The sequence below is a fragment of the Ictidomys tridecemlineatus genome, chromosome X (assembly GCF_052094955.1).
Source record: "Ictidomys tridecemlineatus isolate mIctTri1 chromosome X, mIctTri1.hap1, whole genome shotgun sequence".
In the NCBI taxonomy this organism is placed as follows: Eukaryota; Metazoa; Chordata; class Mammalia; order Rodentia; family Sciuridae; genus Ictidomys; species Ictidomys tridecemlineatus.
In genome coordinates this window covers 88,375,565-88,390,176 of record NC_135493.1, presented here as the reverse complement: position 1 = coordinate 88,390,176, position 14,612 = coordinate 88,375,565, and the positions used below count along the sequence as shown (strand labels likewise).

Genomic DNA, 14,612 nt, shown 5'->3' with positions numbered 1-14,612 from the left:
AGGAAGCCTGTTCACCTCATGGGCTGGAATGAAAGGGAGAAAGAGAAAGAGACCAGAGTCCCACAATCACCTTTGAAGGAAAACCCCCAGTGACCTAAGACCTCCCACTAGGCACTTCCTCTTAGAGTTTATACTACTTCTAAATAGCACCATGGTCTGAAGACCAAGCCTCTAAAATATGGGCCTTTGGGGGACATTTAATATCCAAACTATAGCACCAACTCACAACTAATATGTTTCTTATTTAATTTTTTTTCATTTTGTAATACTTTTGTTCTGAAAATCTTGGTTCCTTATAATATGCTTTAGCTTATCCTATAATATGCATGTAATAGTTTCAGAATAACAGCAAATTTTACTACTAAAATTGAGATTACTGAAATTTTAAGATTTCCTTCTATCTTTTTATCCTTAGACCATATTCCACTGAGGGTGTACAGGCAAAATATTGCCTCGTAAGGTTGGTTGGAATAATTATTTTCTCTGTGTGGTCATGTCACTAACTTAATATGCAGTTAGATTCATTTGTTTCAGCTTGTTTTTACTTTTTGGAACTGCTTTTGCTTTTTTAGCCCCCATATTTAATTTTGTTTTTTGAGGTGTTGATATGATATCCAATGTCAAAAATATATTTAGAAAGGTATATTCAGAGCAGTTTCACTTCTATTCCTGTCCTTTCCACCTGGCCCCCTCTTTTCTCCTTGTGTTAGTCAGCTTTCCATAACTGAGTACTTAAAGAAGGAAAGATTCACTTTGGTTCATGGTTTCAGTCCACTGCCATCTGCCTCCAGTATTTCTGGGCCTGTGGTGAGACAGAACATCATGCTGGGGAGTGCATGGTGGAACAAAGCTGCTCACCTCATGGTGGCCAGGAAACAGAGAGTGAGCTCACTTTTATAACAAGGCCCCAACTCCTCAAACCCCTTAAGCTATGAATCCATAAGTGGGTTAATCCATTCATGTAGTCAGAGCCATCATGATTCGGTCACCCTCCAAAGGCCCTACCTCTGAACACTATTGCACTGGGGACCAAGCCTTCAACAAATGAGCTTTTGGGGGGATATTTAAAATCCAAACCATAACACTTCTTAGGTAAACATTTTTCTTAGTATTTTTACCTCAACATTTATCTTTTTACATGACAATCAAACTTTCTAAACAGATCCATGAGTTGAAGTAGGTTCTCTAAACTAAGAACCTTTTCCTGTTAAGCCTCCCTTTAGAATTGTTCCTACTTTTACCTCACTTATTTCTTGCTCCATTTGATGCCCGCTTAATGTTATCTTCACAGAGCCTGCTGAGAGCAAAAAAAAAAATGTCCCCAGTTACCCTCTTTTCTTTACCCAGTACTTATCTTGATCTATACACTGTGATGCTGAAAAACTCATACTTTAATTTGTTCTGTGTCTAAGTGCATACTTGACTGCTATATATCCTGCCTTTTCTGTATATGTTGTCTGTATTAAATCATAAGCCTTCAGTTATTTTGGTGCCCCATGTAGTGTGATCTTTTCTTTCTCATTCTCGTGCTTTGTCCTGTGGCACATGGCTACACTCAACTTACTATTTCATACTGATTCACCTTGTTATTTCATGCTTATTAGTACTTCATTATTCTATGTTGTTTTGTATTTGTTTAATGAGCTTATGTCTTTTTAAAAAGAAATTTGTAATTCCCTGGAGGTCAGGACTTCCCAATCACTGTAGGAAATAAAAATTAAATCTGTTAGGGATGCAGTGAAAGTTTAATAAGTATTAATTGAATTAAAGGGCATGTTTTGCTCGTGTAATTTATGGCTATGCTTGCCAGCAATTTAACACCAGTAGTGCCAATTCTACATTTCAATCCAAGCTTACCAAAGATTAAATCATGAATCTCTACCCCAAAATTTAAGGTACAGAGAGTTTTAAAATTGTTCAAATTAATGTAAGGGAAAGGAGACACACATCCTTCTATTCAAAGGATTTAAAAAAAAAATCTTTGTTCCTAGAATGTAGCTTTGAGACACACTCAAGGAAAATACTTTCAGATGGGCATTGGTGCCTTGCCTCAATTCCTATTTGGCTTAGCTCCATTGTTGATGGCCCAAAACTTGGCTGGTAAGTAGGAGAGTTGGAAGCAAGGCTGGCTGCCTGGCAAGACCTACTTATGTTGACTTGGATTGCTTTTGATCTTATTTGCTATTTTATCAAGTATTCTTTGTACTGCTAAATCAGTGTAGATTCTGTGGCTTTTATAGAAGAATAAACCCCAGAAAAGCCAGACTATTTACAACACTTTAAAAATGTGACACTAGTCCTATAATAGCACTGCAGCTATTCATCATGAAATGAGACGATGTTAATTTGTTTTATGATTAGTGTAGGAAGAAGAAACTGAGATGATAAGCCCCATCTGTCTACTTCCCTCTTCCTTTTCTCTCGCCCCCAAGGAAAATGCTGGAGATTCTTCAGGGAAGAATACAAAGATTAATTTTAGAATATATTTGTGTTCATACTAAGAAAACACTTCTTGGGTTTGCTTATAGGTCCTGTGATTGCCTTGGAGTTTAATGGAGATGGTGCTGTAGAAGGATGTCAACATATTGTAAATGAGATATTCAATGGGACCAAGGTACAAGACTTCATTACTATATTTCAATCTATACTTTCATCTCCTTTCCTTATAATCAAGTAGTATTTTTATCTTGGGTTTCCTTGGAATTAAAAACAACAGCACATCATAATTCTTAGAACCTATGGTAAATAATTGGGAATTAGTTTTGATTTTTTTCCCTTGCCAAACTAAATATTTTAATTGTTTTAAATGGTTAGAAATTTAAGAATCTGCTTATTAATAACCTTCAATAGTACATAGTAAAAGTTTCTAAAGTAAAAGGTCATCAAATGTCTCTTTATGTCCCTTGCATTTTAAAAAATATTATATATTGAAAAGCATTTTATTTCTAAAGTTATATTCTTTAGATGGACAATTTTGTTACACAAGATCATTCTTATTTGCTTCAGTAATTTATCACCAAAAATTGAACTTGAGGACTATCTAGAAATATCACATGTGGGCATTTTCTAAATGTGGTATGTTGCTGAGGTTGCTCTAAGAATTTTACACTTAAGGAATTTCATCAAAATAAAAGAAAGATCAGTAGAGTTGATGAAGGTGATTGAGGAGGAGGAGAAGGAGGAGGAGGAAGAACAGACAGGAAATGGGAAAACCAGTGGAATGAATCTGACTTAACTTTCATATGTGCATGCATAGATGAGGCACAGTGGGGCCTGACATTGGGTGTATCGTTGCAGACACTAATTTAATGAATTGAAGAGGGATGTCTGGAGTAGAGGGAGGGGAGTAGGGAGTTGTGGGGGAGTGCTAGGGACTAAAATGCAGTAGGTTGTGTTCTGTGCTTCTGTGATTATGTCAGGGTGTATCCTGGTGTTATATAAAACTAAAATGAAATTTTTTTAAAGTAAAAAGTCACTATAAACTTTTGCATTTGTATGCTTAAAAGTTTTTCAATAAAACCTTTAATGAAAAGCTTAATATAATAAAAAACACAAACATATAAAAGAGGATTAAATGAATGAATATGTAATTGGCTTTTTTTTTTTTTTGGTACCAGTGATTGAACTCAGGAGCACTCAACCACTTAGCCACTTCCCCAGCCATATTTTTGCTGAGGTTGGCTTTGAACTCACAATCCTGCTGCCTTAGCCACCCAAGCTGCTGGGCATAATTGACTGTTTTTTGATAAATATCTGGAAGGAAGTTTTTTATTTTGTCCTATATCTTGAATTTGCAAAATCTAAAGCACTTTTTTCTTCTGTCTCATTTTATTACCACAATAGTACTAAGGGAGAGGGGAAATACCAGATTGAATATAAAAGGAAACCGAGAGATAAAATGGTTATATGACTAAGTCACTTGAGAGCTGAAAGATTTAGAGAGCATCTCATCCAGCTTTCTCATTTTACATGTATGGAAACAGCTGAGAGAAGCGTATTAAATTCTAACACCATACAGCTAGCTTATGATAAAGCTAGACTAGCACCCAGGACTTCTCTAATTCCTTCCTGGCCAATATTTGTAAATATTGTAGGAATGGTTCTATTGAGTAATGCTTTATTGATGTTCAGAAAATAGTTCATTTAAAATTAGTAATGAATAATGGGTGCAGTGGCACATGTCTGTAATCCCAGCTACTTGGAAGGCCAAGGCAGGATTGCTGGAGCCCAGGAGTCTGAAGCCAGCCTGGGCAATGTAGTAAGACCCTGTCTCCAAAAAATGTGGTGTATCTCAGTGGTAGAGTGTTTCCTTGGTATGCAGGAGACCCTAGGTTCAATCCCCAGTACCATGAAAAATAAAAAAGATAAAATTAGTAATAACATCTTTAGCAGCTTTGAAAACATAATCTTTAATTTTGCTTCTCAGACTATTGATATTTCTTATTACAAAATAGAAGAAACAAAGAGTACTTTTTCTTTAAATAAGCTTTCTTATTCAGTAGCTTTCATAATATTTTGCATTAAACAGTAAGATTCCAGGTATAATAAAATAAAACTGAAGTATTATGAAAATGAAGACCTTAATTATATCATAAGTGCTTTTACAAGAGCTTAATTTCCATTGCAGCTATTGAAACGATATTGAATGGATTCTACAGAAAATCTACAGATTAAATATTATAAATGATGTATTTTAATTCCTTTTAAATAATAAGTTTGTGCCTTTGTTCTGTTGGTGATGTGGCTTTTAAGAGTCATAGGGAGGAAGAGCAGGAGGAAAAGATTAACATTAAATAGAGTCATGAGGTGGGAGGGAAAGGGAGAGAAAAGGGAAATTGCATGGAAATGGAAGGAGACCCTCATTGTTATACAAAATTACATATAAGAGGTTGTGAGGGGAATGGGAAAAAAATAAGGAGAGAAATGAAATACAGTAGATGGGGTAGAGAGAGAAGAGGGGAGGAAAGGGGAGGGGGGATAGTAGAGGATAGGAAAGGTAGCAGAATACAACAGTTACTATTATGGCATTATGTAAAAATGTGGATGTGTATGTAACCGATGTGATTCTGCAATCTTTGTAATGTTTTGAATAACCACTAAAAAATAAATAAATATAAATAAATATTATAAATGATGTATTTTAATTCCTTTTAAATAATAAGTTTGTGCCTTTGTTCTGTTGGTGATGTGGCTTTTAAGAGTCACAATATTTATTTTTGTTTCTTCTATATTTAAAATAGATGTTTGTATCAGAAAACAAGGAAAAAGCATCTGGAGATGTAGACAGCTTCTACAACTTTGCTGATATACAGATGGGAATATGAAATGCAATGTGGAACCAAGGACTTGGTATTAAGCCTTTTCCAACTTCTGTGTATACAGTTTGAAAATAAGCTTTTCTGTATTAGCAGTAATTTTTACTAATGCTGTAATTGCTAAAGGTTATTTTTAATAACATGTTGAATATAGCATCATTTACTTGAGGTTCAGAAATAGTTCATTTAAATTAAGTAGTTTTAATCAGCTTAAAAACTATTAAACCTACTTCAGTGAGTTAATGATTTTGTTGCTCTGCAAATAATACTCTCATTAAAAACTGTAAGTTGCTATCAATTTGTGATTTTAATCCTAATTAAATGTTCTTTCAAATCTCTAATAATTTAAACTTTCCAACTTTCCTCAGTGCTCCATGATATTTGTTAGAGATACACTTCATGGCTTATTTTATCTTTTTTGTTAATTTAGAGATATTTGTTACTAGTTGATAAATTAGAATGAACATATGCACATTTTTTCATGTATACATATCCAGTTAAATATTTGCCTCCTAATTGTATTATATGACTAGTGACATTTTGTACATGGAACTGATATAATACTGTAATATAATTTGTAAACTGAATTTTTTAAAGAAATAGGCATTTGAAAGCTGGGTATGATGGTGTGTGCATGTAGTCCCAGCTACATTGGAAGTAGAAGCAGGAGAATCGCTTGAGCTCAGGAGTTCAAGTCCAGCCTGGGCATCATAGTGAGATCTCCATCTCAAAAGGAAAAAGAAGAAATAGGCATGTGATAACCAGCTTTGCAAATAACTACTAACTAATGTTGGTATAGCTATTTAAAAACTACTTTATAAGTAGTATGACTATTTGAATAAATTCCACTTTGTTTAGTTTTTTAATACAACTGCTAGGTGACTCATACTTCTTAGTAAGAAATAGTATATGCAACACTAAGACTATAGAGGCCCAATCACCAGCAGTTTTTACAAAGGTAATTGCTGTTTGATCAGCTCTTGTTGGGCTATCAAAATTAGAACATAACCTTGTGGCTTTTAGGTAATAAATACTTAGACATGATGATAAGCTATGCAGGTTATTGAAAAGCTTCATACATTTGATTTTCATTAGATTTGCCATTCATGCCAAGTAATGGTCAATATGGTAAAATCATTTTGGTTGTGTCAAAGCATTATTTCTCAAATCCATCTGACCATAGTAATTTTCCAGGATGCAAGGGAGATATACTTGTTCAGAAATTCACATTTTTACTCACATTCTTGGACCTAATCCTCAGATGCACAGATTCAGTCTTTAGGAGAAACTTAAAGAGTATGATTTGATCTAAAGTAATTAATTGAGAAGGTGTTGATGGGTTGATCTTGTGAAAAGATACTGAACCTGCCATCCACAACTCATATAGCAGCTAATAGGAAAATGGCTTTTGTGGCACTGTTTTTAAAAAGAATCTGAAATTTAATTCTATTTTGATAAAACTAAGACCAAAAATGGCCACTTGTAAAAATTACTTTTATGACTGTTAACTGAAAATGTATTTTCATGTTTCAAATGTTTTTGGATATATTCAAGTTAACTTATAACTACTATATGGAATTTGTTAACATGCAGAAATAATACATTAAAAAAATTTTCACTTTAAATTAGTATGTAACATTGAGAATCCACACTGTGCCTGGCCTCGTGCTATTAGCACTGCATCATTTAATTTCTTTCTATAGAATCATTTAACTTCTATTCTACAAAATCAATATAATTTCATAAGGCATAAACAAAAATGTTTAATATAATTTGGATCATAATTTACCAATGATCTTTGCAAATAGTGGTCAAGAGGACATTAACTTTTCTCTTAAGCTAAATTAACTATCCTCCTTCCTTTCATAATTATATTATTAAGCACTATTCATATTTAAAATAATCATGATACTTTTTTCAAACCTAAAATACAATTTTATGCAAAGCTATGAACTGAGTTCTTTTATCTATCATATTTTAGCAAAAACTCAGGAATATAACTAACACATAAGGGAGATGTTGATTTAAGATTTTCCACTAAACTTAGTATCTGTTAACCAAAGTTAATTTTCTATTCTTCAGTTGGATAAGAGCTTTCAGCCAAGTTTAATTTGTCTTTAAAGACAGTCATTTGGATTCTGACTGTTTGAAAAGATTTTTACAAATAAGTAGTGCTATGATAGTTGTTTTTATAATTCTAAACTTTGATAGTAATCAATGTACTAAATTTGTTTCTGAATACCTTCTGAATTCATAAAAAATAGCAATGAAGACAGTAATTTTATTAAGTTGTACATGTTTACACATTAGTTTATTTCTCTTGTGTTAAAATACTGCTGTTTTATTTTGCTTCTGCATATTTATGTGTAGCTGTTATATGTAATTTATCTAGTGTTTATAAAATGTGATTTGTAATAAATGTTAAAATGAAAATGGCTTAACACTAATTTTTAAAGAGCACTTTTATAGCATACATTTACTCGTATACATGCCAAAATTTGACACAAGTTTTTAATACCGAAAACAAAATAAAATGGTCTAGTTCTATGTCTTAGAAGAAATGAGCTGTATGCTGTGTGTGTACATTTGTACACAAGGCACTCTGGAGAAATACAAAGGAAGTAGAAAACCTACTTTAATCTAAGGAATTTCCATATAATGCTTCCTTTGCTGATCACATTTTATTATGACTGAATAATTACTAAGATGAGGCATCTTTTTCTTCCATATTAAAAAATTATGATATAATTTCAGGTTTATACAAATTGACATTTTAAAATTACTATCAAATTCATCAACCTTTTATACCAAACTCCTCCCTCTCCTAGTCTGTAAATCAGAAGTACTGAAATGACAGATTGGTTAGTTTTTAAAATAATATTCTTTATTTTTATTTCTACCAATAAAGGTTCTACACGTACTTTGAGGACATTTGGAACATTGGGGATAAAAGAGAAATCACAAGAAAACAATAAAATTGCTTCCCATCGTTAAAATTCTTGATGTCTAAGATGTATTTTTCTCATTTATAAAGGATATATTTAACTATTCTCTATAGAAAGAGTAGGTATGCAATTAGGGTATGATTATGCCTTCAAAACACATTCTAGAAAATATTTTATCCTTTAAAAGTATAATAAAAGGGCCAAAATTCATGTGAATTACAGTAATGTACTATAGTTTGGATCTGGACTATCTCCCAGAGACCTATGTGCTAAAGGCATAGTTGCCCGCCTATATGCTATTGGGAGATGGTTGAATCTTAAGGAGGTAGACCTAGTGGAAGGAAGTTAGGTCATTGGGTATAATAGACCTTTGGAGGGGATAATGGGACCCTGGCCTCTTCTTTCCCTGTCTCTCTTTTTTGCTTCTTGGCTCCATGAGATGAGCATCTTTGCATCTTTGCCCCACTATGATATACTACCTTGAGATGAGCATCTTTGAGCATCTTTGCCCCACTATGATATACTACCTTGCCACAGACTCAATTAACCACGGAATGAAACCTCTGAAATTATGAGCTAAAATAAACCTTTCTTACTTAAAAGTTTATTAATAAGCTGGGTGTAGTGGCATATACTTGAAATCCCAGCAACTTGGGAGGCCAAAATAGGAGGATCACAAATCGAGGCCAGCCTCCACAACTGAGTAAGACCCCATCTCAAAATTTTAAAAAGATGGGGTTCAGGTGTGGTGGCACACATCTGAAATCCCAATAGCTCAGTAGCCTGAGGCAGGAGGATCACAAGTTCAAAACCAGCCTCAGTAACTTAGTGAGACCCTAAGCAACTTATTGAAACCCTGTCTCAAAGTAAAAACTAAAAGGGCTGGAAATGTGGCTCAGTGGTAAATCATCTCAGGGTTCAATACCCAGTACCTAAATAAATAAATAAGGCCTGGGGATGGAGCCCAGGAAGCTATCTCCAGTAAAACAAACAAACACACACACACACACACACACACACGTTGATTTATCTCAAGTATTTGTTAGAGCAATGGACTAACATAATGAACACTTTTTTTTGAAAATGGAGTCACTGAGTGTTGGCTTGCTTTTCTCTTTTGGTATATAGAATGTTTGAGGGGAGGTGTATATAAGCCTTTATAATACTTCATCTCTTTCCTTATATGACATTTGGGCTCTTGGTGGCAAGCTTCAGTAAGATGTTCAGAAATTGCAATTTTTTCCATTTCTAGTGACTTAGTGCTTTCCTGGTGAGGGCTAGTTCTCACCTACAAATAAATTATGAGCATAGGCAGTAAAGAGCCCCCAGCATTCTCACCTTGGCTCTGATCCTCCCTCTGTGACCTGCCTTCACTGTTTTAATTTAATCTAGTCCACTTGTAATTGGACTAATGAAAATTAACTTGCAAATTGTGTGACAAGTAATTAACTGATGTTTGTAAAGTACCTTGAAAATGAAAGGTACTTTATAAATGTTAAGTATTATTGTGCTGAGCAAATGAGTGTGGTGTTCTTTTAAAATAGTTCAGCTGTGAGGCCACATGCCTGGCTACAAGTAGGCAGCTGAATAGGAAAACACAAGTGTAAGAGGCTGTTAAGGCTTAAGTGCTGTTTTCTTATTGATTGATGTACTTTCATTTGTAGGTCAGTTTGTTAGGCTCATTAATAGAACCTTTTATACTCTTTCACCCTAACTTTTAAACAGATCTTCTTATATTAAATGATTTTAAAATTTATCTAATGAGAGTTGTCCATTTATAGGGCCATGAAGGGTTTGATTTTTTCAATCTGTTATTTTGCAAATGAGAAAGACAACTGAGGGTTGGAAGTCTAGATGGCCTGTCCAGCTCACCATATAGTAAATGAACTGTAGTGTAGGACCCTTGACTTCCTCTTGGTGATTACTAGGAAAATACGACTCATCCCAGCAGTCTCTTCCTATGTGAAGCCTTTTCTAACACAGATACAAAGCCCATTCCTTGCTTGGTGCTCACATAGTATTCCATATAGATTTCCAAATGCCTAACACATTATTCCATTTCTTTATCCATGCCTCTCTTGCTACTCGAAGTGGACCTGCAGCATCAGCACCACCTAAGAACTGATTAGAATCCCCAGCCCCACTCCAGATCTGTAGGGTAATCATCTACTAATAAATATTCAGGGTATTCACATACACATTAAATTTTCAGAAGCTCCATCTTAGACTGTTAGGTCCCCAAGCCCTAGAATCAAGACTTGGAAATCTTTGTATTACTTCAATGGGACTTAGGATCCAGTAAAGTGATCAATGTTTAACACATACTTTTGATTAAATGGGTCATAATCTAGTGTTTCATTCTACAGATCAGATTTTAGTCTCTTTTGTAATTCCTCTCCTTATTCCTCTCCTTGATTGATTTTTTTGGGGGAAAAACAGCCTATAAAGCTACTTTTTTTTGGTCTGCTTCATGTTGAAGTAGTAATTACAAGTTTCTGCCCACTAAGGCTCCTGGGAAACTTTAAGAATATCAGTAATGTTCTTTGGAAACAGATAAAAGCACGGAAGTTTCTGACTTAAATTTTTATCTGCAGTGTTTTTATATTCAAGCTTCTTTTATTCAATTGGGAAACATATTACATAAAGCCAGAGTGGTGATTTGTTGATGCTGGGACTCAGTTAAAATGAAAAAGCAGTCAGATACTTGCTTTGGGCTTGTGAGAACAGTTAGTCATTTGATCCCTCTCAGATCTGTTATCCTCTTTATCTTTTGACATCTTTCCATTGGGGTGTTCAGGGATGAGCACTGGTATCATCAATAAAATGTGCAAGACTGTCGAAGAAAGTGTTCGGGTAGTTCCAATTTTGGGGGTGAATGTTGCTAACAATGGCTTTTCTTTCCTTCCTAGAATAAAGGCTAAAAATCTAAAATTTGAAATAAAAGTATAATTCTAAATTTACACTCTGATTTACTTTAAATGTTTTTTCTTTCTGTTTCCTCGGTATTAATACATTGATGAGGCTTAATTGTAATTTCTTTTAAAACAATTTTAAAATTTGAGATAGAATTTTGCTAAGCTTCTGAGGCTGGCTTCAAACTTGTAAATTTTCTGCTTTTACCTCCTGAGTAGCTGTGATTACAGGCCTGTACCATTTTATAATTTTCTTATTTAGAAAGCATTTCTTTGCATTGAGTCAATGGTAGAAATAGACCAGAATTCAGGTGGCATGTTATCACCCACTTCCCATTACTGTTTTAAAGGTAGCATAACACAGAAAAAAGAAAACCATGTGCATTAATGTGGTCCTTAAATTTGAAGAGTCCAAAGCTAGTTTCTGACTTGAGCCAGATCTCAGCTGCTTGAAATACCAAAAAAAAATAAATGCTGACTCCTTTACATATCTTTGGTCAGGTATATAGTAAATCCTTTATTGTTAACATATATTTGTAGAGCAAATAAATGCTTGGCAGTTACAGTAACACTGTAGATAGGACAACATTTAAGGCTTATATGGTATTGTTCATGCCAAATTTGATAATACTACATATAGGTACTGTTGGTGATTATTCTTTAATACCTTTATTTTATTTATTTATTTTTATATGGTGCTGAGGACTGAACCCAGTGCCTCACACATGCTAAGCAAGTGCTCTTCAACTGAACTACAACCCCCGCTCTGTTGTGACTGTTTTCGATAGTATTAAATATAAGGAAAAATGTAAGCCACAGAACACAGTAGATGCTTACTCAGATAGTGTCCTTCCTTCACCCTTATAAAATTTGTTTCTGTGAGTGTAATTTTTTAAATTGTGGGGGGGAAAACACATAACACAAGGTCTGCTCTCAAGATATTTATTTATTTATTTATTTTACTGAGGACTGATCCCAGGGTCACTTAACCACTGAGCCACGTCCCCAGCCCTTTTTATTTATTTAATTAATTTTGAGTCAAATTCTTGTTGAATTGTTTAGGGCCTCACTAAGTTGCTCAGGCTGGCCTTGAATTTGTGATCCTCCTGCCTCAGCCTCCCAAGTCATTGGGATCACAGATGTGCACCACTACACCCAGCCTTACCCTCAACACATTTTAAAATTTACAATAGTGTAAGTGCATTTTATGAGTAAATGTTGCATCCCACCTCCTCCAGCATATGTAAAGAGGTACCTCCAACTTTATCTGAATGACAGAAATTAAATGGGTTTGGGTTTTGAAATGCTTCTAAGATACAGCAACTACTTATATATCAGGCTCTATGTTAAGCAGTGTACATATGAAATCTCTCAGCAACCCTAAAAGGTACTGTTACTATCCATGTTTTTATGATTGAGGAAATTGAAGCTTTAGAGTTTAGCTAACTTGCCTGTGGCCAAACAGATGCTAAGTACAGAGTCTGGATCCAAGGCCAGAGAGCACTCTAATTCTAAAACCTCTGCTCTTAACCATGGCATTGTAATGTTCAGTAATAATCAGAGTAAAACTAATAGCAACTGTTTATTGAGCACCTGCTATAATAGCCAGGCATTGTGTTATGTATTTTGCATACATTGAGTCACTTAAACTTCACATCACACGTGTGAAGACTATATTATTGGTCCCTTTAAAGTATTTATTTTTTTAGTTGTAGGTGGACACAGTATCTTTATTTCATTTTTATGTGGTGCTAAGATTTGAACCCAGTGTCTCACATGTGCTAGACGAGCACTCTACCACTGAGCCTCAATCCTAGCCCCTATTGGTCTCTTTTGAAAGATATAGAAATTGAAACGTGGGTCAAGTACTTGTTTTGTTTTTGATCAAATGTTTGAAATTTGGAACTGAGGATCATTCAGAAGGGATTAGACCAAAATGGCTTAGGATATATATGGCCAAGATAGAGTAGAGCCTGAATTCTGCCCTATTACCTGTTTCTAAGAGGTCTCAGGGAAATCTATGCGCAGAGTGTAATACAAAGCAAAGTAACCCTTTATCATTCGCTGGGATTTTGGCCTCAAACTCCAGTATAGAACTGTAAGGAATGAGGCTGATGATAGCCATTTTCCTATGCTGCATAGGCCTGAGGCCCCTGAAGCCCACATTCTAGGTCTGGCTCTTTATCCACTGATGTGACAAGGCTCTTTCTATGAGCACTAAAGAGGAAGAATGGAAAGAAAGTAAGTTTGTCTTAATGGCTTGGGAGCTGCTGCTTCTAGGCATGGCTGCCACAAAGGGAGGATTAAGCAAAAGGGAGCTTCCTGACAGAAGATGGAAACATCCACTTAGCTCTTTACTCCTCTGAAAGTTCCATATTCTTTAACTGTAGTTCAGTTTAGTATCCTGGAATCTTCCCAATCCAGTCTAACCACTCCCTTCGGGTAGGAAGGTAGGAGGAGAGAAGAGAACTCTTGAGCCACCTTTCCTCTAAAGAACAAAGCGAATGTGTAAGTTGGCGTCTAAACCAACTCTCTGGTTACTACTCTTCCAGAGGAAAAACGATATGTCTTGGGGGCTGTTTTTCAAAATACATATGACCATCCGGGAAATTAGAAAGCCTTAATGTGTTAATTGTATAAAGCATTAACAGTGGAAAAAAGATCAAAGATGAACAGAGAAAAACATTCAAATAAGCATGAGTTTAAAAACAACAACAAAAGCAAAAATTTATCTCTTTGTACTGAGGCGAAATCAAGGTCTGGAATATTGTACACACTATGCATAAAGAACCACTGAAAGGACAAACACAAACCAGTATAAGTTACCTATAAGAGGCAAGGGGATGAAAGGGAAGCTTCTTTAGCCAGGTATTCTGAAAATTTTTTTTTATTATTTTGAAACAACATAATTTCATACCACATATTTAACAAGCACTCATTATAATTGCTAAACTGAGAAATTAGCATTATTTGTGTCTGACCAACTATACAAACTGATCCATTTTCTTTTGACAATAGATAGTAAAAATCCCAAAGATCAGCTGGGAGCTGTGGTACACACTTGTAATCCCAGCAACTTTGGAGGCTGAGGCAGGAGGATCACAAGTTTAGGGCCAGCCCAAGCAACTTTGCAAGGCCCTAAACAACTTAGTAAGACCCTATCTCAGAATAAAAAATAAAAAGGGCTGGGGTAGGGAAGGGCTATATTTCTTCCTTGAGGTACATGAACCTTCTCACAGCTTTACCATCACTACTAAGCACAGCCATTCATCTGACTCAAGGTTAACTTTCTACCAAATGTGTTCACTTGAATAATTAAATAATGGTTCTTCTGGTCCCACGATATACTGAACTGAATGCATCAAATTCCTCCTTCCTGGATGGTCTCCATGTCCTAGCATCTCCCGTTCTACTGATGACATGTAGTATCTCATTTACAC

At 35.0% G+C, this 14,612-nt stretch overlaps 1 protein-coding gene across 4 annotated transcripts in view; it reads left to right on the top strand.

Annotated features, from left to right (window-relative positions):
* Rp2 (RP2 activator of ARL3 GTPase) overlaps positions 1 to 8,311 on the top strand; it is a 45,875-nt gene extending 37,564 nt beyond the window's left edge. For 2 of the 4 annotated variants that reach the window (XM_078034887.1, XM_005324003.4), the window contains exons 4-5: positions 2,529 to 2,614; positions 5,241 to 8,311. In XM_078034887.1, coding sequence (XP_077891013.1) covers positions 2,529 to 2,614; positions 5,241 to 5,324 — 170 coding nt within the window. In that variant the 3' untranslated portion in view covers positions 5,325 to 8,311. Of the gene's footprint in view, positions 1 to 415; positions 461 to 2,528; positions 2,615 to 5,240 lie in introns of those variants that run through there. The other 2 variants (XM_013358020.4, XM_078034888.1) reach the window with 2 other exon arrangements.
* The last annotated feature ends 6,301 nt before the right edge of the window (positions 8,312 to 14,612 follow it).